The sequence below is a fragment of the Amblyomma mixtum genome, chromosome 3 (assembly GCF_055824585.1).
Source record: "Amblyomma mixtum isolate Tamu chromosome 3, ASM5582458v1, whole genome shotgun sequence".
Classification (NCBI taxonomy): domain Eukaryota; kingdom Metazoa; phylum Arthropoda; class Arachnida; order Ixodida; family Ixodidae; genus Amblyomma; species Amblyomma mixtum.
In genome coordinates this window covers 329851100-329876287 of record NC_143014.1, presented here as the reverse complement: position 1 = coordinate 329876287, position 25188 = coordinate 329851100, and the positions used below count along the sequence as shown (strand labels likewise).

Below are 25188 nucleotides of genomic sequence, written 5' to 3'. Positions count from 1 at the left end.
TAGGCTAGGTTGCCACAGGGATCCGAACCGATGAGATATGCACCTTGAATTGTATCCCGTCCCAGACTTTCTTATAAATATGGTCACACAACCGTTCGTAGCACAGCTTTCCGGGTGCTGTAATACGTGCGTGGGTGTGCCACCTGAAATGGAATGGTGTCTCCCACGTTAGTCTAAAAGAGCTCAAGTCCCTGTCTCAGAAGCCAGTGCGGTCCCCATGCACAAATCTCAAGGAGGAACCCAGATTTGGTCGTACAATTGAAAGGCCTATAATGCATGCACAGTCATTACGAAGAAACAATGCACCAAGGGACATTAATGTTTTAGCATTACCACGCGCAAGCAGTCGTAAGTGTCTCAGTCGAATTTTGTATAACGAAAAGTATACGAAATATTTGCAATTTTATGTGAAGCCTTGTAGAGCTCTAACCTGTATAAAACCTAGCATATTACCTCCGGCCGTGATATCTTTACCTTCCTGGGGAGATACGGAAGGAACATGAGATCGCAAAGTGTGCCGTTGCATAGCGCTGCCGTGTTCCTACTTCTGCTCACAACATAAATGCAACTGCTTCAATTAAAGTTGAGCAGTTGTAGTTAGTGTCACAATAATCGCGTGCGCAGTGCCACGTTTGTAGCTGCATTGTCTCAAGCAAGTGTGTGCAACATGTATGAATGGCACCGCCTGGGAGCATGCTGATGAGTAATTACTCCTTTATTATATATACATTATTTGCCACAAGGCATTTTTTTTTGCAGCCAGGCGACCTTTAGTGGCAGTACTTGGTACAAAGAAACGGCGTGAAGTTAAAGGGAGACTGGAGCACTTTTTTTGAAAATCAGGTTGGCAGCGGCATCCTGTAGTTTTCCATGCTGTATACTGGAATATCGCATCCAAATAAGGCAAAAACAAGCGCGAATTGCCTTTTTTAGCAGAAATATGCGGCCTGTGCCGCGGGGCACACCGTTCGGTGCGCCGCCGCCCATGATTGGTCAAGAGAAGTCGTGACGACACTTTGAGGAGTGGAGAAGCTGCCGATGCGGATCCGGCGCTGCGTTGAGCGCAGATCGCAGCTTTCTGTGGTGTTGTAAAAGCGAATATGGTGACTATTTTTTTGCTGACCACCAAATAAAAGTATACTACAGTTTGCTCATTCGACGTATCACCTCAAACCAAAAAAAGAGACAAGCAAAAAATTTTACGCCTAGCACAAGCATACGCCACCGTCAAAGACGCGTATGCAGACCATGCGTAAAAGGTGCCTGTACAACCTCGGCTCTATTCTCGGAAAGGACGGGGTGCGAACAATACTCGAGTCAATTACCACCACCGGACGCCTCCTGGCTCACCAGAAAGAGCGTCATCCAAAAGAAAAGGCCCAAAGAGTTGTGTACAAAAAATCCTGTTCTCAGTACCCCGCCTTTTTGGGTTGGAGCAAGAAAGTATTTCAAGGAAACGATGAAGCAGCACAAAGTTGATGTCAAAACGAGCGGAGCGCAGTGGCCAAGCACTGCGAGGCACTTGATTACAGGATAGCGACGGAACCATTGTGCCCTCGAAACCAAGCCAAATAAGCGCATAAGGCTGCTGCTTCACTCGTGGCGCGTTCAGCAGATGCCAGAAAATATTAATCGCTCCCTTGGAAACGTTCGCCCTTCCTAGATTTGCAGTTTAGGTTCAGTGAAGTGGTGGCCAACTGTATGCGTGTTTAAAAGCCAATCTAGCTGCAACTCGCCCGCTGCCACAACTTGATGAAGATACCGAATAAGGTTCCGAAACATGGTGTTTTTTTTGCGAGAACTTGGTTGGCATTAATTTCTCTCTTAAATTTGCATCCGAAATCAGAACGTCGAACGCTTTCATTTTAATAGCTTAGCCACGATTAAACGAGATGCCGCATATGAAGAGCTTCGTGGTTGCTTGCTTCGCTTTATTGTGCTTTGCTTTGCTTGCTTGCTTGGACACGTAGAAGCGAGTATAAAATCACAGCCTTGCTGAGCACGCCTCAGGTGGTCTGGCCATCACCTAAGCTGAGGAGAGCGACACATGCTTGAGCCTCTATAAGGTTTCTGCAGGGGCTAAGTGAGCATGTTTCTACTTATAGAAGAGGCGCTTCTTCGGAGTGGTGACACGCCTCGCATGCGCGAGAAAGTCGAAGGAACTATGTCATGGTTCAGCCGCGCCTTTTCAACAGACATCTCCAGAGATCACATTATGGACAATCCCTGCATGTAGCCGCACTTACGAAAGTGCTTCGAGCAGAGTACGCTTGTTTTGAGCGCTTGCGCTGCGAGCTTATGGTGGAAAACAGTGGAAGACGACACAGTCGCGGCCGTGGTTGTTCGTGGACACGAACGCAGAGTAGTACCTCGTGTTGAACATGATTCTCAAGGTCGGCTGACACACTTTGTACGTCACAACGCACGAAGTACGAAGAAGAACGCATGCAGCGCGAGAAACAACGCGCGCTGAAAGCTCGCTCGGGTGCGCCGAAGTATCCCCAGCTCCTCAACATGACGTCACGTTGGCCGACATGGACGAGATTTCCCTCTCCGCTGTTCTCCTCTCCTGCGCTCGCGCGAGGCGCGGGAGATTTAAACATTGCGCTTTCAATTGGTGATTGCGACACTGTTTTAGCAAAAATCGAAAAAATAATTTCACAGGCGTGATAAGCAATGACACTACTTCAAAACCCTAAAAAATTGGCTGATTCGAAAGCCGCCTCAGTATCCGTTTAATGCTGCCATTAGTCAAAACTGTTACACCGAGAACCAAGGCAAACCTAAAAAGGAAGCATACAAAATGTATTCCAAGTCTGCCATAGAAATTTAACTACAATAATAACTGCCAGTGAAGAGGTATTATTCCATTCGCGCACAGTGTTCGGGAAAAAATGACCATCTAAACAAACCAGTTCTAGTCATGAAATCTCACACTTCGTTTTCTTGATTGAAACGCTGAGACCTTAACTAGAATGGCAATAAAATCTATATGTACCATTGATTTCCAATCGGATTAGGACAAGTGTTAAGAAGCGGTATCAATTCAAATTTTTTTTCATCCTGTCTCTAGACAATCTAATTGCAGTCGATGTTTTTTATAGGTTCTACTTTCTTTTCGGTCATACCTGCCAGAAACACAAAGTTTTCACTATTTCTGTAGCTTTCTTCATTTATATTTTTCGCTACATCCCATACAGTGCATCGATATTCGAGAACCGACGTAGCTTTTCTACAGAAGGTCTCTGGCATTTGGTAGAAATCATCATTAACCTAGCTGTTTACACATTTTTGCATTTAAGAAATCCTCTTAGTGGTTCGAGCACATTATAAATGTTGCAGTCATTGTCGAATAATGGAATTAATTCATAGACAGTCGTCTGTCAGCATTTACAACGTTGTCGTTTTGCCGCACTTTGTTGTTCTCCAGGTTGTGCTGCATATTTCACTGCCTGCACAACGGTTGCACTGTTGTGTGATAATAAGGTAACATTGCAGTTCAGAAGGTTCACACCCATTTTTATAGCGCAGCTCTTAGGCGCCCGTTTCTGTGTTTCGCGGCGTCGCCGTCGCCGTTGTCCGTTGTGACCAGCAGTAGACACCCTTTAAGCTGCGAAACCAATGGAACGAGAGCTTGGAAAGGGGAAAGTAAAAGCGCAACCTCCTCCCCTCCTTAGCAACCGGCGCGCCAGAGGGGGCGCAGCTGTGCATAGCAACCGTGACCTCACAGAGTAGCGGTAGAACGAGAGCGCGCGCGTCGGCGGTGGCACCTACACCGCCGCTCCTTCGCCAGACGTCTGGTTCCAGTCGAGTGAGTGAGACGCATGGCTCCGAGGAGGTCCAGTGATTCCGCGCCAAGCTGCTCTGGGAAGTGGAAGTGGGTTGACCACAAGCCTTTCGCCAAGTGCACTTTAGAATTTACAAAGTGTCTTCGGTACTTTTTTGAGGAAAGGAAATGCGCAGTATCTGTCTCCCAAAGCTGCGAAACCAATAAAGCGGGGGCTTGGAAAGCAGAGTGTAAAATTTGTAAATTGGTTTTTGGGGACAGGTAAATGTCCAGTATTTGTCTCACACATCTCGGTAGACACGTGAACCAGAGGGAAGGCGCATAACTTCCCTCTTGGAACAGTTGACACCTCAATCGTGCATTAAGCTACGTGGTGGTAGTGACAGATTTGCACTGCATGCTTTGACATTGACAACGTTGTGCCAGAAACGCTGCAACCTGCCAGGTGGCAAGATGGGTGGGGACTTCAATGTAGATATAAAGACAAGCGGGAATTTCTTGCCACTTATGCGGGAGAACAACCCGTTCCTCTCGCTCGTAACGGCTCCGACAGCTGTGACAACCTCACGAAATACTTGCGCAGACCTCGTCTTTGAAAGCCAGGCACTGGTGCAGCAATTAGAGCACATATCCATCTATTTCTCCGTCCACAAATCTTCCTTTATGATAATCAAGAACTGTTAGCGGAGTGTTGCTTGAAGAAGGAATATGTGTGAAAAATAACAAGTTGTCTGTAAGTGTATACATACATGTCTTGCTCGAAGTCTTTGCCTCAATCTATCGAAAAGCTGAAATAGCTGATGAGCTGCGCTCACGTTTCTCATTAGGAAGTAACAATCGTGGCCATTTTTTTCATTTTTCTCTATACACCACAATCATCGGCAAATAATAAAGTTCGCGAGATAACACTTGTTGACACGTCATTAATATGATGAGAAATAAAATTTCGGGGAACACTTAAGCTCCGCCTTAAGGGTAGGGTGCCATGGCCTGAACAGGTGTCTTCAGTGGCCTGGGGTCCTATTTGCATATCGCTTCGGAGACTCGGACAGAGCTTTATTTTTCTAACTTTTTCCTTTTGCTTTTTCCATTTGCCACAAAACACACAGGGACTCTCTTTAACCAAGTTTAAAGAGCACTCCTCAGTGGTCGAGGGGTAGCGCGCCGGGCTCACCGAAGGAGCAGTGGTTCGAGTCAGGGCTGTTTTTCTTTCTTCTTTTTCTTTAAATCGTTGTGGGCTATTTGTATTAGCCGAACGAGGTAATGTGATTGTGATGTCAAAACATTCTCGACTGAAGTCGTAATCTCAATTTTCTCAACAAGCCAACGCCAGCCACGACACAAGGTTTTCCGCTGAATTGGACCTTTGACGCTCTCGCGTGAAAAGCAATCCTAACGCTGATTTCTGTGAAACGTCTGAGGTTACGTCAGATATGCTGATTGATACAGCATTTATACCCACCTACTGTCTCTTTAGAATTAGATATTCCTTAATATAAGCTGCTACTTTCTTAATAACTCTTGGTTGTATAATTTCTGTATCAACACATTATGAATGACGACCTCAAAAGCTTTCCTGAAATATTTGAATTTGCAGTCCGTGCCTACGCCCTTGTTTACTATTTCAAATATGTTAAGCAAACACTCTGCTCGCTGAAAACACACAAAACACCGTGTTGAAAGCCGTGTTGACTAGTATTAAGTAGCGTGCTTTCATTAAGATGAGTTGTGATGCTTGGGCATAAAATGTCTTCCAATGTTTGCAGATATTACTTGTGAGCGATATGGGTCGGCATTTACAAAGTAACTTAAGAGGCCCTCAATAAACTGGGAGAGCACCGAAGATATAAATTGAGATTGAAACTCTCTGCTGACACGTAAGTGGATGTCAAAAATTGAAGTAATGATTTATCGTGAAACAGCACACAAAAAGACAAAACACAAAGTATAGAGCAGGACGCAACGGGAGTGCACTAGCAACTGACGCGAAATCGAAAAGCACTTCCCCTCAGTGAATGCGTACGCCTCCTCTCTGCACGTATCGACAACCAAGAAACTAGAATACCTTATTATTATGAGCATGTGCTCCTGAGAAACAATAATAATAGAAAAAACAAAATACGGAAGATCGGCGAAAGGCACCGATAAGGGATTATAGCATGTGGTTACGTGAAAACATTATGAGGGCACATCTGATGAAGCCTACTTAATTTCTAGGAACGTGCGTTGCAGGCTCACCGAGGGGAAATGTTCGAGTTCGTGTCAGTTGCTGTGCACTCCCGTTTCACCCTGTTCTGTGCACTGTGTTTCGTCTTTTGTGCGTGCAGTCTCACGATGAAGCATTACGAATTGGCGCAGAGTTCAACGTTAATGAAACAAAGAACATCAAGACAAAGTTGCTTCAGCTTGTAGCATACGATGCTTAAGAGTTACGCCATTATTTGGGTCTGTAACAATGCAAGTAGTGCCTACAGCTACACCCAGAAGCGTGTGCCCTGCCCTACCTGGTTCGACGTTGGGTTGAGAATCTCAAAATGGTTTTCAAAAGTTGGCTGTACAGCAGCTGTAGTAAAAGATATGGCTACAAAAATTGCTAATAAAATTTAATATAGACGCAGCTTGAATTAGAGCTCAAGGCTAGATTGAAACTTTGTTTAGTATTTTCATTTTTGTTTTTATTTTTCTGCTAATGCAGCTTTCTATAAAATATAGTATGTTTTTTTTTGTCAGAAGAATGCAGATAAACCTAGCCTATTGAATCTGTTATCAGTTATGTAAGTAGCATTAATTAATATCTGCGAATAATTTTTTTCTTATGCCGTACAGTTCCCGAGAAGGCACACAAAACTCCAAAAATGTTGTGTTCTTAAAAACGCCAATAAAATCTCCGAAAACCGTTTTATTCGTCAAAACTTCCCTTGCGAGAAGTCTGCAGGACAAGTCCTAGTGACTAAAAAACACTTGGAACAAAACCAGATTTGAAAACCAAAACTTCTGTTTGACGTGAAAAACTGCACAGCAATGCACTTTGACAAGCATACGACGAAGAAGCGATATCGAGACGCACACACTTTTCCAGTCGACGTGACGACGAAAAAGGACAAAAATATTATTTTTGAAATCGCGAATACCCAAGTGCAATATATTTTTTTGAAGGGTAGAGAAATTCTCTATTAGGTGACCTCAAAATCTCGAAATGAAATTTTTTGAAAAATAAAACAGTCTCACCCCACCTTTATTACAGATGACGTGTACCGCCGTAAAGCGTTATCTTTGTTCTTTCATATGATTTCTTCATCGCTGCGGCAATGCGTCGTAATCAATCCGCGACCAGAGCGGATTGGAACAATTACTCACGCTCTGTAGACTCTACATGTTAAAGATTGCCATAGATATTATAGACATCGTTTCTAGACTGTGCGATATCGTGTTTAATTTTAGCACGCGGAGAGCGACAGATCCTCTTATCTGACGACTACCGAGCGCCATAGCTGCTGACGCTCAGCCGAGGTGTCTTCTGCTTCTGGGCGCTAGTTCGCCCGTTAAAAGTTTTGAGCTAGCCCGATCGTCGGTCATCTATACTCCATTTCATACATCATGTGCAACGCTGTGAAGGCTACGGAAGTAGTCCGCAGAAAAAAATAAAAAGGTGTATCACTCCGCGTTGTTTTGTGGCCGTGCGGTCTAACGCGTCGCACCGGGAGTCGACAGGCAGTGGGGGTGCGTGGGTTCAAATTCCGGATGCTGAAACTTTTTTTTCGCACATTTTTTTTCATCGCAAATTGAATTTCGCGTGACTTTAATGAGAAAACTCGTTTTGTTAAGAATCGCTTGAATATTATGGCGTGTTCAGAAATGAACTGCATGCATCTGTTCATTCGATGCGGTGAACTGTCCGAAATTCGTTGTCAATGAGCTCGCACCGGCTCTTGGTCACCAGTAGCGGTTTCCTTCCCGATTCTGCAGCATTGTGACAATAGTTTTTAGATGCATGCGAAAGGTTTGGTTTGGTTTTGTGGGGTTTAACGTCCCAAAGCGACTAAGGCTATGAGAGACGCCGTAGTGGAGGGCTCCGGAAATTTCGACCACCTGGGGTTCTTTAACGTGCACTGACATCGCACAGTACACGGGTCTCTAGAATTTCTCCTCCAAAGAAATTCTAGCCGCCGCGGCCGGGATCGAACCCGCGTCTTTTGGGTCAGCAGCCAAGCACCATAGCCACTGAGCCACCGCGGCGGCCCCGATGCATGCGAAAGGTTTGTGCGAAAGATGACGTTAATTCGTCGGGTTTAATAACACAGTGGTGAGTGCTCCGCCGTGGCCCGATTAACAAGTGGCCGTCTGCAACATTCGGGTCAAATTATTTGTACACACACCACCTCCATATGGCCTGTTTTCCCGTGTTAAGTGTTAAATTTAGAACATAGTGTTGATTCACACAGCGAGAGAAAATAGTACTGCCTCAAGAGTTAGATTTGTTGTCGTGCACAAATGTATAGGAAGGCAATACAGAGGCAAGTCAGCTTATCTCGATTTCCCTGCTCTCCTGGAAGAGCAGAAGCTGCTAAGGCAGGATTTTCGTGCAGCCAGGTAAAAAGAGTTCCGAGGTGTGGGAGCGTCAAGTAAGAATGCAGAAAAAGTTGTACAACGCTAAGTAAAAAAATTTTTCAAAAGAGCAAACAATAAATAAGTCAGGACAATAAAAAATGCTGACCCCGCAGTGTTTGTGGGAAATGGTTTATTATGGAAACAGCCAGTGGTGCTTTTTCAAGAGCCACACTATGATATGGAGCATTATCCATGACGACAATGCTATTGGCCGGATTGTTTGGGAAAAACTTGTCGGTGAATCACTTCTCAAAGTAGTTGCCATCCATCTCAGAGTGGTAGTTGCGTGGTTTCCCTTTTTTGCTCTGAACAAGTCAGCAGTGTCTTCCACGAATCCTGTTGCACTGCTCCCACCATGTACAATGATCTAACGGGCCCATTTGCCCGAAGGCGCAGCCAATCCCGTTGTTAAACCTTTCAGTAAAGCCTCCTGAGATTACTTTACAGTCTTGTCCTGCCAGATGTATTCTTTTGTGTGCCCTGCGTTGATCCAGGTTTCATCTAGGTAGACGATGCACCTGTAAATGCAAAACAACCGAGTACACGAGTCAATGCTTGTAAGTAAACAAACACGCTGCAGCATGTAAGTAGGCAACGCACTGCAACAAACGCACTGCTGACCCCTGTCTCACAAACAGCCGCTCAAAGACACTCGAGAAAAAGAATTATCTCAGCTTAATTGCTCTCTTGTTCGGGCTTATATTTCACGCCCAGGCGGCATTTGGTAGCCAGTTTATATTCACTGTACGTACTTGACTAATTCGGCAACGTTTGGAATCTCTTCACTCGCGGCGACTGCGAACAAAAATTGCCAACGTTCGCAGCAACTCGCACCACCGGAGCAACGGGCAGTGTACAGTGGGTGTCCATTCGTTCCTAACGGTGACGACGAGATGGCACTACCCATTGCAGTGCTACATTTTTGGCAGTTTTGCTGTTTTTGCTTGCCGCACCAATTGGGATTTAGCGATTTAATCTGACCCATGCAGACACGTGCCCCACCGAAACGTAGCGCAAAACTGGTCGTGAAACATCACCACTACGCAAAAAGTCGGCAACAGCAACGTGGTTAAGACGATTTCTTCGAAATGTGTTATCCTGAAGCAACACTCACTGTTCCGACTACGAGGTTGCAAAGCTAACATCAAGCTCTGTTTGAAGCCAGTCTAAACGTGCTGCGTAAGAAAATAAGCAAGGAACGACCGGTACCTGCCCTGTCCTCGGAATTCCTTGATCGCCCGCAGGTACCTGCGGCGCCAGGTAATGATGTCACTTCGCTCGATCAGTGCAAGATTCCGTTTTCTTTTATGAAATGTGAATCCGATGTCCTTCATCAACCTCCACAATGTGGTTTTCTTGAAGTTGGGCAGGTCGTCGTCCTCATTGCCAGCCTTTAGCACACTGCCCAGTGTGGGGACTTCCCTCTTCGCGTACATACTGTGCACTTTCAGACGGATGGCATGGACTGCGAAGCTGTCATTCTTGACTATTCGCGAGCTCGAAATCTTCACGTCGCGAGGTGTTTTCTTCGGAGACGCCACAGGCCCGCACAGACGCTCCGCCTTGATTTTGGCAACGCTACGGGGAGATACTCCGGTGTCCTGGCTCACAGCACTCAGTACTTCCCGAGCAGACTTCTGCGGAAAACGGATCCTGGTGCGGCAGAACACATTCGCAATTACTTGCTTGGCGTGCACGAATCTTCGGAAAATGCGTACAGGACTGCTGGCCGCGGCCGCTGAGCAGAACGCCATTTTCTCAAAAGTAAAAGGGAGGCGGACGGAAAGAGTAAACACGGCGGCCAGCGGGGACAGCGAAAACGTGAAATGGAAAAAGACGACAAACGCAAAATACAAAATCACAGATCTCGACCGATTCGCTCGCAATAACACCGTTTTTTTGCGACGCTGATGACAAATGTATTGCCCACGAAGCCTGTCGGCAAAGCATTTGCTATTTTTCGCTCACCACAAGCAACGCACGATTTTCTGACACGGATGCAGGCTGCGCAAAAAAGAGCGCTAGCTTTGACAGCGTTGCACCTGATGTATGAAACGGAGTATAAACCCCTGCCTATCGTCACAGCCACGACACAACCTGAGACGCCGGACAACTGAGGTTAATCCATGGAGTTTCTTACTATTACCTAGAGGGAAAGCTGGCGGCGCTGCACTTCAGCCACCATGGACGCTCAAAGCATCATGGGGCGATGAGCTACTTGTTGCGAGACAGTCGTAATTTTTTTGGAAACACAGAGTGGTGCTGCTAAGATGTTTCATTCCGAAAACGCTGTTCGTGTGTGCGCAGACGACTTTCGCACGAATGCAGTGTGTAAAAACCATAGCAGTAAAACCGCAACGACACACAACGCCAATAAAAGGTTTAACTTTTCAAAAATGCCATTAAAAAACCTCTTAAAGTATTTAAGCAACAAATTTTTTTCTGAAAACTTATTTCCTTTTAAAAGCGCGCCTGTTGGGCACAAAATGTTAGTTTTTATAGAGTTCAATACTTGGCCAATAGGAGAGCGAGTCGTCTCTTATTTTGGGCAAACTTTGCACTTTAAGGCTTTTCTGCTCATTTGTTGCAATTTACAGACAGCATATTGAATGTTAGGACATTCGTATTTATCGATCAGCTTTATTTTTGCATTATTTTTTGGGAAAAAGTTGTAGTTCTGCAGTCGGTAGCTCACCGCCCCATGATGCTTTGAGCGCCCATGGTGGCTGAAGTGGTCACGAGGGGCCTCTATTCAAACTCTCATAGACGGGTTGCCAGCTTTCCCTCTAGGTAATAGTAAGAAACTCTATGGGTTAATCAGGGCAAGTGAAGCAATTTAATACCGGTCAGACAGTTTCGTCCTGGCGAAGTATTTTCGCACATTCAATGTTTGTTTCTTTGGTGAAAAAGAACTTGAACAATTCTAAATTTGAAAAATAAATGATGCCTAAGTGTTTTTGAGAGTATTTTTTCTGCTTTCAGAGCTAGAAACTTGATTGAACATGAAAGTTCTCTACGACAGCAAACGCTTCCTCTTGCGCTCATCCGCTCTAGGTCGCCGTCTCCGCTTTTTAAAGAAGTGTGCTTTTCAATTTCTTTGTACAAAAGGCCGTCACAAAATGGAAGCGCCTCCCACCTTCCAGCATTTGTATTTCACACGCGTTATCTGAAAATCTGCAACAGTTACCACTAACCCGGCTAAATGGCTTCTTTCTTAACCATGCACTGCAGCGTGAATGTTCGCTACCTGCTGTGGAGTTGTGCAGGGACAAGGGCTTCAATGATACGGATTTTACTGCAAGTGGGGCTAAAGGCGATAAAGGAGGAATATCTTGAAGTGGCTGGCCGACAACAATAAGAGCAGGAGCCTTTTCTGGTTCCTGCAAGAAAATAGAGAAGCGATAAGGGGATTGCGTACGAGTCTGAAGCAAACCATATGGCGTAATTTTGGCAAAGATGGCATGTCTACTAGAATTGCAGGAACTGCTGCAATCACACTAGACTTATCAATAACAAGCCCGGAATTGTGTGCAGAGCATGCCGTATATGTTATGAACCATTCCATAGTAAATATTTCTCTTGGCAATTCTGTACAAAAATCTGTTGGACAGACTAAAGCTTGTGCATCTGTCATCGCACTGATATCTACAAAATCTATGAAGTACGAAGTCCATTTTTGCGTGCTCATCTATAGTCGAGTACAACTCAGGAACGAAGTAGCATGTGCCCCTCATGGGCGGCCCTCCAGCAAAAAGCATCGAGCGGTTCTCATGGCGCAGCGGGATGGGAGTGGACATTGTTAATCGGTGGCTAATTCCCTTCTTCCCGCCAGTCGTCTTCAATGTCAGGCAAATCAGAGCAAGGGGATTAACCACAACGTCATAACAATGGGTCGAATCTACTGGCTTAAAGGCCTACTTTAAGGGGCATGTTGCACCTCGTTCTTGAGTTGTACCCGACAATCAACGCTTTCGACTCATCATCAATTCGTTAAACCTAAGTGACATTGGAGAACAAAGTTGCAGATCTTACCACTCTCTTCCTATTCATTCGCCTAATGGTTATCACAATTTTGCCGCTTGGTAAATGCTGAGCGCTTCTCTAGCGGGGAAAAAAACGCCTATACTATCCGATGAAACGTTGTGCCCTCAACATCATTGGTCCTCCTATTTCTTGGTGGTTGAAAAATTTCCGTGCTCCAAAGCACTGAAACAAATATTGTGATTATCGCATTGCCAGACATACGCCGAAATAAGCCGAAAAATTTTGGTATGTCATTTACCCTTACCGAACCTACTTACGAATGGAATCGACAACGTCGCCGCGGTGGCTCAGTGGCTATGGTGCTCGGCTGCTGGCCCGAAAGACGCGGGTTCGATCCCGGCCGTGGCGGCTGAATTTCTTTGGAGGAGAAATTCGAGGCCCGTGTACTGTGCGATGTCTGTGCACGTTAAAGAACCCCAGGTGGTCGAAATTTCCGGAGCCCTCCACTACGGCGTCTCTCATAGCCTTAGTCGCTTTGGGACGTTAAACCCCATAAACAAACAAACAAACAAACAAACAATCGACAACGCTACATTACATAGCTAATGTGCACATGTAGTAAATTATGTGTTTTTGAGATGGTGTTCAGTGCTATAGTGGCGGGTTAGCCTGATTTTCCTAATTATTAGCATTTAATGATATATCCTGGGGCATCCAAGCTTGATGTTGTAGGTAGAATACTTGACTCCATTAAGATTTCAATCTCCGCTGGTTTTGATTGTATGAATGGGACATTACAAATAATAAATTATTTTTAGACTTTTCGCTGAGTGAAATGTTTTGCACCCATCTGATAATTTTGACCTACCAGGCGGCTGGAATGTAGGAAAGGCGGTTCCTGCATATATGTGAGGAAATAAACAATATTTTAAATAACCGGGCATAGCAATCACCGCAATCCATTTAGGTTTAGAGCACATGCTGCTTTACCACATTCTCAGTTTCGTAGAGTATACTTTATTTTTTGCAGCCTTTATTGAATGACTTAGTAAAGCAAGGAAATTGACCTTCGTTTCATGCAAAACACAGTCACTTGTATTTACTCATAAACTTCACGCAATTTTACATCATCATTCCATCGGTGGTTGTGTTTGCTTTGATTTCTTAAAAGCATACAAGTGCAAAGTTAACTGTCGTCTTCTGCTGCATGATAGGCCTCAACACTAAAGTTCTGCAATGGCTTCACCATTTCTTTGGGCTTCGTCAGCAGTACGTTGCAGCCAATGATGTTACCTCCACCTGCTATTGTGTCTTTCCTTGCGTCCCTGAAGGCACTGTCTTATGGCGTTACTCGTTCTAACCTTTTAAAAGCCGTGCCTAATAATGGTTATTATGTACAATTATTTGTTGTCTGTAATTTTGTATTTTTTTTTGGGGGGGGGGGGGATTGGGAGATGGGGTGGAAATAAAACAAACAGTGACAAGCACACAATTCAAACTTAGTTCTACTCTATTTTATCTTGTCGTAGAAATCACAATGTGTCGTTCAGCGGTGACGAGTGCCAATTTCTGCAGTTTTTTTTTTCATATTAGTAAAAGACTTACCCGCTGAATGACGTGTTGCTCAAATCGGTTACAGTGTAGAAGCAACAAGTGTTCACATGGCCTCTAACCTTGGGTGGAAGGCACGCTTAGAGTACATAACTAATTCAGCTGATCACTGGCCGGGATACCTGAAACGAAAATATCACGCATCCCTCACAAAACGCCACCCGCACAAGGACGTGCGTCATAATTCTGGGATGCCCGCATTAAAAACCTTATTAACCAATTGGATCCATAACGCTTTGTTGTATTTAAGTAAAGTAAGGGTAATAGCTTGTGGGGTTAAAACTGGGGGAGATGAACACGTTCTCCCCGTTTAACCGCTACTGACATAGTTCAAAGCCGCGCAGACCCCACCCCGTGGTCGCGAACGCTACCGAGCGCACGCCGACCACGGTGGGCCGTGCTCTGCGGGAAGAAAGGAACGACACACTGGCTGACACAAACAAGGCATTTATTGCTATAACAACAATAACGCCAGCTAGCAACAAAATACACTGAGTAATCGAGGATGTCCGACTCACCAGCAAGGCTACGAGCGAACGTTCGCCCACGGTAGGGCAAAGGGATAAACTCCGAGGCCCGACGGGATGGGCTCGGCGGGAGCAAGTTCCGTCCAAGAGGCGCCCGCGGCGAAGAGCGGAGTGGCGCGCGGAAACGTCCGCTTGCGTTCCCGGTGCCGAGCAGAAGAGAGCGAGCCTTCCCCCGCGCGCGAGTGGCAAAACACGCCATCCGTGGCGCTGCTGTCGCTGCGACGCGAGCGCCCTCCCCTGTTAGTTAAAGTAACCAAAACTGAGAAGAGCGCGTTTCGGAGGAGCTAACAACAGTGGGGTGCGCAATGCGGGAAAGTGAACGCAGGGGACGAAGGCGTCCCCACAAGCTATGAAATCTTCTCTTGGCGTAACATCATTTAAACCACACGTAGAATTGCACACCTGAACATTTTTCAGGAAGTTTTTCAGCCCAAGTTCATTTTGTATATGGTGCGCATTCCTCCTTCTTTTGCTAAAACACGTATAGATAAAAAACGTGAAGTCGGTATTACTCCACGAAAATGAAGGACCGTCTCACGATAAAAGACACTGAATAAAAGACACTGCTCAAACTTCACCCAGTTACACTTATTCTTTTTCTTGTTGTTGTTGTTACCGCCTAATTCAGCCTTGCGCCCTTCATTATTGACCAACGTTGTATTGTGATGTATCGTTTTTCATTTTATTGTATTGCATTGTTTTGTTGTATTAACGTATTATTCTCAGTTGCATTTGCTTTGTCCCCCCCCCCCTTATGTAATGCCTCAACAGACGCCTTTAAGGGTAAAATAAATGATGATGATGATGATAACTTATTCTAGGTTCTTCTCGCGACTGAAGCAACCTTTTCTCTTGTTTTACGACAATTTGTGGTACCTTTTTTTAAGTTTCATTCTTCTGATTTGATTTATGACGCTTTATTATTTCTGTCCTCTGTTTGCATTAGCATTTTGTTCTGTTGAACTTCGTACTTATTCTCTTTGCTTTCTATCTGGTTAGTATTCTCGTTCTTCGCTTTTTCTGTAATTTGATAAAATAGAATAAATGAAATAAGGAGCACAAAAACAAAGGAAAAGTTTACACTCGATGACGCATCTGAATCATAGTTACCCATATTTTACTCAAAATCATATTTTGGCATTTTTTCTCTCTATACCCATCGCTCTATAAGTTTTTGTTGGCCCTGAGAGTACAGAAATAAAAATATAAACGAAAAACTTCGAAAATCGGGGTGGTATTCAGTGCGGTAGGATTCACTGTCTGATCAGTAGCTATCAAACACTGTAGGCTACCTTCTAAAACTGCTCTCTCACAGATAGTTGTTCAATGCGCGGTGCGCGCAGTGCCAAAGCATTATTTTGTGCTCTGCAGATGAAAATGACTTCATATTTTGTAAGGAATAAAACTGCTGAAAAATCGACGCAACATTCAAGCAAAAACTGGCCTTTTTTTTTTCTCTAAATAATCTCGAGTTTATGCCCCTTCACACCAAAACACTAATCTGCATTGCACAACACTAAGCGAAAGTTTTCTTAGTGTGTAAAAGGAAACCTCCAAATACCGTGATTTATTATTACCACTTTTAATACTATTACAATTTGCCCGTCCATGGGCTCGTGGATCACTGCATGTCTACATTCCAACTGCCATGTGCATTGTGTGTCATAAGCCACAGTCATGCAAGCCAACTCAAGGCTCAGACCGGCATGTTTGGGCTACAACTCACTTGTTGATGATAATAAAAATAATTATTCTTATGGGGCGTGGATGTGGATTTCCTGGCGCATAAGGATCTTAGGCTCTCATGCGCCAAGCTCAAGGTATGGGAAAAAATTATTGGTGCGATTATAATGAATAAAATTATGTCGACGACTTCGGGCTTGTTCATTGTGCCTCAAGATGGCCCTTAGTATGGACAGATGTGCTGACATATAAAATTACTGAGGCATATTTAAGACTGAAAAACGTTTTTTCTAACGAGCCCTTTCCAATATGGGCCCTTCTCGCTCCTCACGTCCCATCTGCGACCCGTAACATAGACGGCTTTCGCACGCTTGCACTGACTCGAACTCGCCTCATGCCCACGTGGAATGCTTAGCGCGAATGCTTCCTACGTGGGAAAGACCACTTGTACTGCCGGCCAAATCTTTAGCTGGCGTGCGCGACGGCCGCTTTTTCTGCGCTCCTGCATTTTGCGACGAAGAAAATTTGCGGAAAGCTCAGTATTAGGCACGGGCTCAGTGAGCCTGTGCTTAGAGTTGATATTTTCGCAAGTTTGCTCCGTCATAAGCTGCAGGAGCACAGAAAACGCGGCCTTAACGCACGCCAGCTAAATATTTTTCCGGGGTTACAAGCGGTCCTTCCCACATTGGAACCATTCGCGCTAAGCATTCAAGGCAGCGTTTTCTGTTTCTTACTGGCGCTCATCCTTGCAGAGCTTCAAGCCGGGGACAAGGCGAAGAAGAAACGATGCCGTGCGGCTTTCTCCCACGCCCAAGTGTTCGAGCTGGAGCGCCGCTTCAGTCACCAACGCTACTTGACGGGACCGGAGAGGGCGGACCTGGCACACGCGCTCAAGCTCACTGAGACTCAGGTGTGTAAAGGTGTTTTGTGTTTCGGTGTTATGCTCACAGAAACCGCCCCAGACATGTACAGGGCCGAGATACTACGGCTCTCAAGGTAACGGGTTTCCAAAACCAACACTGGTTCAATTCTCCGCATGTACTGATGTTTGTATTTGCACCGACAGTTGTACATGGAACTGACCTCGAGATAAATGACGGATTCATCGTATATTGTCATTGAAAACTGTCGTTTCGTCACTTTCTAAGTGGTTGTCCTTCTCATCAATCAATACGACACAGCTGTCGGCCAGGACGAAGAAAAAAAAAGAATTTTCACATCATTGCAAAAAAAAAAAATACAGACAGCACTGCTGCACTAGTTTTTTTTTATCACTGCTGGTAAAAAAATCAACGTGACACAAGGCGAGGGGGAAACAAAGACGATGAGTGTCACGCTCGTGGGTGTGATCTGTCTTGAACGTGCCCTTTGTGATGACGTGATCGCGATCTGCCCATTCAGCAACTGGCCCTGTATGGTTGTGTGACCGAGGGCTTGGTTCACTTTACGATCGGCAGCGGTGACCTTACAAATGACTTCCTCGAGAACGATAACATTGACCATAGAGACAGCGCGCACTTAACAGTCGGTGGTGTATGCGGAAGAGCGCCCAAGGAGGAAAGCGGCGGGTGGTAGAGCTATAGCACAGATGAAAGTGGAATAGGAGGTTGGTTGGTTTATGGGGTTTAACGTCCCAAAGCGACTAAGGCTATGAGAGACGCCGTAGTGGAGGGCTCCGGAAATTTCGACCACCTGGGGTTCTTTAACGTGCACTGACATCGCACAGTACACGGGCCACGAATTTCTCCTCCAAAGAAATTCAACCGCCGCGGCCGGGATCGAACCCGCGTCTTTCGGGACAGCAGCCGAGCACCATAGCCACTGAGCCACCGCGGCGGCAGGAATAGGAGGGTATGGTGAGAGAGAAGAAAGCCTGTGAAGGAAAGCGAAGGAGCAAGGTATAACGAGTGTGGTGTAATGTGCCACGCTCCGTCACAGTGACTGTTGAGATATGCCGCCCAAGCAGGAGCTCCTGGCTTAGGCGCCAGGGCAAGCTCCGCGCGCTGCCGAAGTAGAGCAATGGGATCAGTGCCGAGGCCGAGCGCTGCCTCCGTGAACACGCGGCAGTCCGTGTGACAGATACTGCGGCTATGTGCTGCCGCCGCTAAGAGGCGGCAGTTCTTGGAGCCGACGTGGCTACTATGCCTTGCCGCTGCGTAGTCCCTGCCGTCTGCGCCGCCGAGGCCGAAGACGAGCGCAAGTAGAGTCTTCCAAAGATCGAAGGCGCCGCAAAAGCATTTAATCGCCATTTTCAGAACAATCTATTCGGCACCGCGAATTCCTTCTGTGATCAGCTTCAGTTCGAGTACCTCCTGTAAAAGGCGAAGGTGGGCTAGTTGTTGGCTGGCAATGGAGTGCATATTGCAACCGCGCAAAACGGCAAGGGACGTAGAAAGAGAAGTTTATTTTTTTCTGCTTTAACATAGAAAATACAAAACAAAACAGATGAACTTAATGCTCTGATCAGTCAAGCACATGCTCAGTGACGCAGCACTGAGCACGTCAGTAATGCAGTAGAAATGCCGATACTCGACCGCCGCGCAGGACGATAAAGTATGTCGACCATTTGCGCAAGAACTCAGCCTCGCTCATTGACAGAGCGTCCATGCATGCTTGTTCAAAGAGGCGCGTGCGCAGGCGCTGCAACATTGGGAACATTGTTCTTTGCGGACGCCCATTTAAGGATGCCACTCCACGCTGCCGCCACAAAACAAACATGCCGACACACAAGAGCATATTTTGAAACACTTCGGGAGAACTAGTGCGCGCTTCCAGGCGGGTTAAAAACATGCGTGACACTAATGTCCAAAAGGTGCGCGCAACTACACACTCAAACATTGCGTGCTGCAAAGTTTCAAGCAGACCGCACTGCGGGCATCGGGCGGAGGGCGCCACGCCCCACGCCGCAAGGCGGTCTCTTGTGGGCAGGACCCGCCAGCCTCGCAGCCAGCCGAAGTCCCTGACATCTGCAGGAAGCGTAGCTGAGGTCAGTTGGCGCCAGCGTGCCCGTCTCGTTTTCTGGAGTTGTTCGCGGGTCAGCGCAGCGACCGTTAGTGCTTCACACATTCTGGAGGGCGGGGTTTCATCAACATCCAGATCGGGAACGCTGGCAGTCAACGACGTCAGTGTGCGACGCACATTAACGAAAAATGCCGGCGGCTGCTCGGCTGTAGGGCCAACCACGTGTTGTGAAAAAAACACGTTACGCGCTGTACCCAGAAAATATGTGAGGAGTGTTCTCCCGGGATAGTCTGGGTTGCGTACAAGATCTCGTACTCCTCGCAAGGCGAGCACATTGCACATGGTGCGTATACAAGGTATACCAAACCCACCCATGTACGATGGAAGGCGCATGAACATTCGTGACACAAGTTCGGTTTTGCCCGCCCAAACGAAAGAGCCACAGGCCGAGGTTAGCCTGCGCGCAAACGTGCGCGGTGGGTTTGCGACGCGGGCGACAAAAAAACATGCGGCTAGGATTGTGGACTTAACTATATAGCAGCGCTCTGCCATTGAAAGGCGGAAAGTTGACGCCACCGAGAGGCGTTTCTCAGCGTTCGTGCGGAGGTTAGTCCAGGTTTCGCGGGCTACTTCTCCGCTGGCGAGGAATACTACTCCCAGGACTTTCACTCCCTGCACCCACTCCACCTCGCCCGCAAGGTTCGGTGTGAAGGTGCCAAACCTTAGTGCCTTGCTTTTTCCCCTGTTCAATAGGGCCCCAGATATCTCGCTGTACTCGAGAAACAGCCGCGAAAAAGCGGCGTAGCTATCCTCGTCCTTGAGGAAAAGCGACACGTCATCGGCGTAGGCCGATACCTTGATTTGGCCCTCGCCAGGCAGAGGGAAGCCGCGTATGGATGGGCTGTCGTTAATGCGCCGGATGAGTGGATCCAGGCACAACACGAAGAATGCTGGGGAGAGAGGGCATCCTTGCCTTATGCCCCTGGTGACTGAGAAGGGAGCGCTCTGGTGGCCGTTTACGGAGAGACGAGCATTCAGGTCTGCGTAAAGTAAGCGCAGCCTGCTGACAATTTGCGGAGGGAATCCGAAGGCTTCAAGGACTCCGAACAGATACGAGTGTTCCACCCGATCGAATGCTTTCGCCTGGTCTAGTGAAACAAAGCACCCGCTGAAGCCCGTCCTGCTGGCAAATGTGAACAGGTCTCTAGTGAGTGCCAATGCATCAAACACAGAGCGGTCAGGCACGCTGCTGGTTTGAGCCCGGTGGATTAGGTGAGGTAGGATCGTCCGCATTCTTGAGTTCAGTAAAGATGTGACTATTTTGTAATCTGCGTTTAAGAGGCTTATGGGCCGCCATGCTTGCGGGTCGGAGGGGTCACCGCCCGCTTTCGGAATGAGTATGATGCGACATTCGCGGAAAGAGTTTGGACGTAACCCATCCGCGAGGAAGCCGTTGACCATCTTCAGGAGCGCTCCTTGGATCTCGTAAAAAAAGTTTGAATAAAAACTTGTTGGAATGCCGTCTGGACGAAGAGACGAAGAGAGGAAAGCACCGGACAAAACGCGGAACTTCAACTAAGGTTTACTACAAGGAAAACGACATTTATACTAGATACATAATCGCACCTGATAAACAGCAGACACCATCACATTATACAGGCATGTGGGGGCGCGTGGCGCAAGTTAGCATGTAGATAGTTGAATTCTTTCTTAGATAACGTTATTGAAGTGGTGCTTATGCAACGGTCATTTTATTTTTTATGCAGTAGGTTTCAAAAATTACGCTGATAAAGTGGGTCGCTAATTTTTTCAGGACAATTCTGTCGCGGAATCTGGGCGTGCAGTTAAGACAATGACGACAATGTTTTGCCAGTTCACCGCCCCAAGCCAAAAATTCAACGACTGCGCGGTGCTCCTCAAGTCTACCATTCAGGCAACGTCCAGTTTGCACTGTGTAACAATTCCCACATGTGACAGGTATTTGGTACACCACCCCATTTTTGCAGGGAACGAACCTGTCTACGTGCTTAGGCGGCACTCATTATTTTTTTTTCGATTTCTCCGCACCATATTGAACATGCCCGAAAGCTTTTTGGGTGCCGTGATGACCACCGGGACATCACATTTCATCGCCACTTTTTTGAGGATATGGGACATCTGGTGGAAGTACAACATAGCCACGGGTCTCCGGCGTTACGGCTCTTCACTTGGGCAGTGCTTCGGTGGGCATCGAGCTTCCTTGGCAATGGCATCTATCACCGAGGTGACCATCTCACAAGGAAAACCAGCCCTATTCAGTCGTTGTAACTGAAATTGCACGCTCTCCTGCATTTCATGTGGGCAAGACTTGTCAAGAGCGGCGCGCAGGCAGTATTTTGCTCTTTTTCTTTTTATAAGCTTTGAGTTGGCTGACTGGTGGTTTAGAATACATTTTTTTGAGCGAGGCTGGCACCTCCAGCACACCTGGGTTCCACTAGTACTAGTAACAATACAGTTGTCCAAAAACTGCAAGCATCCCTGCGATGGGAGCTCGTACATGAAGCTTAACTCAAAGGAACACTCACTGAAGATTTTAAGAATTCGGTTCACTACTGGTTTGGTTTGGTTTGGTTTATGGGGTTTAACGTCCCAAAGCGACTAAGGCTATGAGAGACGCCGTAGTGGAGGGGCTCCGGAAATTTCGACCACCTGGGGTTCTTTAACGTGCACTTACATCGCACAGTACACGGGCCTCTAGAATTTCTCCTCCAAAGAAATTCCAGCCGCCGCGACCGGGATCGAACCCGCGTCTTTTGGGTCAGCAGCCGAGCACCATAGCCACTGAGCCACCGCGGCGGCCGGTTCACTACTGTAATAACCCCTTCTGGAGATACCCCTTTCATGAAAATAGCACAATCGTCTACATGTCTGAAAATCTTAGCCGAGTGGGCTGTGTAGAGGCTTGCAGTGATTCACTTGTCACAATATGATAAAATATGTCGGTTAACAATGGGGCAATACATGAACCCATACACACACCATGCTTCTGAATGAAATTATTTTCCTCAAAATTAACTATGGTCGAAGCAAGATAAAAACGGAGCATTTCTACAAAGTCATCCACACTCATGCCACATGCGTTCTGAAAAGCCACTGAGCCGTAGTAATCTATGGTATCCTTAAGAGCACAAAGCAGTTTGTCTTGTAGTATGGAACAAAAAAAGGTGAGCGACGTCAATTGAAAAAAATAGACAATGATTCACCTCAATCTTCTTGGTCACTAATGAATATGATGAGCTCTGCAGAATTCTGAATCCAGAACGGGTCCTCAAAGCAGAGCATGCGTAGGTGTTTTTAGAGAAACTTCAAGACTGCCCCCTGCCACGTGTCACGTTCGGATACAATGGCTCGAAAAAGAGCATCTTGTTTGTGGGTCTTGGCGGAAAAGAAAATGCAAAGTGCTCCGCTGGACGCACCTTTGACGGTCGAACAGTGCCTCTCTAGATTACATCTTTCACACAAACCAAGTTTCTTCAACTTAGCGGCGCTAAACTTCGAGGGTGAGAAGTTTTTTATAACGGCTTCTCTCGCTTTTTGACGATATACCGAATTAGGCACAACAGCAAAGCTACCCTCTTTATCAGAGATCATTAAGGCAAGATCATACTAGTTAAAAAAAAGGTCGGAATGGCCGGTTGGTCTGATCGTATAGCACTTCACATCTTCGTACGCTCGTCCAGCGACACGTTGCCGTTTGGGGCAGCCACTCCAAGCTTCTTGAGAAGGAAAAAACTGATTTAATGAAGACAGATCAAAATACAAACACTTAGAGAAAAGGCGGTTTAAAAAAGGGCTGTCAAAAAAGGCTTTTTAAAAGAAGGGCTGTACAAAAGCGGCCGAGACTGGGACTCGGCGCGCTCGTCTCGCTCTTTGTTTGAAGCGGTTTTTATCCCCGCGATAATTGGGCGGAGCTTTATTAAACCTGCTCTCGCCCAATTCCAACCAATACTGCTGCGATGGCACCGTACATGCAAGTGGGCGGAGCCCAGTGCTCGCCAGAGCCCGACTCTAGAGGCTCCAGTAAGTCCACTGCTTAGCTATACCAGAAGTCGCCGACCTTACTGACCCCCCAGCCACTTGACGGTCGTCGGCCACTTGCGGCCCCGACAAGGCTGTTCGCGGTCTTTCTCCCCAATCCCCGCGGGCTTGGAGAGCGTCCGAAGCGCGCGACGCTCTGTCATCATTGTTAACCCCTCCCGACTTCAGACGACACGGTAGGGGGGGAATTACCTACTGGCGCCGTAGGCTTCTACCTTAACAATACTACTTAAGGTACTTTTTTGCATGAAGTTTTGTTTCTGTTGCGACCGCTTCGTCTAAAGAGAATTTACACCTTCTGAAACGCACCACCTTTTTTCCTCCTCTGGGCCACGTCTAGCGATGTTTTCGACAAGCGACAACGGCTCTACCAGGGAATCCTGAGGTTCTGTGCAGAACTCAAGACCTTTGGACAATACCGAATCAACATTTGTAGGTACACCACAGTCACCAATGTATGAAGCTTTACCTGGCTACAGATTTTTCTTTCTCCGACTTTTAACCTAATAGAGGAGCTCGGGAAGGCTTAGGGACCACAGAAATTCAGTGATTAAGCTACACACGAGAGTACCTTCGATACACGGTAACACAGTTCTCCGCTCCCCCAAATTGGGATGCAGCGAGGAACCGTAGGCAACCTTGACGATGTTGGACTTGCCTCCATAGTTCGGGCCGTAGTGTCTTCATCAGTCTGGCAGAATGCCTTTGCGAAGGGATACACGGGAGAATGCCCCGTGCCCCGTGCGATTTGATGCCCCGTGCATCCCCTCGAAAAGGCATTCTTCCAGACTGATGAAGACACTACGGTCCGAACTATGGAGGCAAGTCCCACCATCCAGAAACTCAGGCAGTAGCTGAAGGAAAATGCGATGGCGAAATCAAATTAAAAGAAACCATATGGGACAGCAATCAGCGTTCAAGAAAAATGCGCGAACACTACTGCGAACGCAGATTTGTCGCCTCATATTGTATATGGACCGACTAATTTTTTTTTCAGACGTTCAATACAGGCGTGACACTTCATTTTCAACGCGCGCGCGCTGAAGGAGGATTGAAAGAAAGCTTCGAATGCCGGGATGATCTGGTTGCGAAGGCCTCTGCGAAAAATGAGATTACGCTAAACAAGGACTGAAAGAAAATGTTTAATTACATACCATGTGAACGCAAACACAGCACTATGCACAGCTAATGCACAGTGGAATTGGCTGTTATGGCGTGACTGGTTGCGGTTGTTCTGGCGTCAGTCGGAGTAAGGTAGACACATCGAGCCCGGGCTCCTGCGGAACAGTGGTATGCCGGACATGAAGGCAGAAATGAGTCAATGCGGCAAGAGAGCGGTGCGAAGTGTGCATGTCACGTCTCCCTTTCACCAAAATAAAAAAAAATGCAGGCAAGCATGCAAGTTACTAAGACCGACGAATAATTTGTGGATGTTCCGTCAGCCCTGTTACATGTATCCAATGACCAGTAAAATTACCATATAAGGCGATCACTATTTGTAGGCGCCCAGGCATCGAACGATATAGAGCTGTCACTAAGTGTGAGAAGTTAAGCCTGAGCTGTTCTAACGAGAGTTGTTCACAACCTACGACGGCAGTGACTGCAGCAGCTGTGGTTATCCGGGGGCCTTGGTATTGGCCAGCGATTTCTAGTAGCAGGTATGTACTAAGCGGATCGCCTTGCTGTGTTGCTGCTTTCTGCAAATATAACGCCAAGAGTTGCCGCAGAAGGAAGAAAGTTTATGGTTCGCTTCTTTTAGAACTTCATTCTTAGCGGAAATTATGTGGGCAATGTCGCAGCCGCACGGAAAAGTCGAAACCAGCAGTCACTCGTTCTATTCGCGCCTTTCGAGAAGACAACTGAAGCATAGCGGCGCGAGCACTCTGGTTGTCATATAAAGTCAAGGACGAGGAAGAAGACCGGCTAACCATTGCTGCTGGAGCTGCCGTA

The 25188-nt window shown here is 46.7% G+C and overlaps 1 protein-coding gene across 1 annotated transcript in view; it reads left to right on the top strand.

Moving 5' to 3' along the window:
- The window catches only part of LOC149355925 (homeobox protein Nkx-3.2-like), a 69637-nt gene that overhangs the window by 25574 nt on the left and 18875 nt on the right, over positions 1-25188 (top strand). The window contains exon 2 of the mRNA XM_089577717.1: positions 16953-17110. Within this exon, the coding sequence (XP_089433843.1) occupies positions 16953-17110 (158 nt within the window). The remainder of the gene's footprint in view (positions 1-16952; positions 17111-25188) is intronic.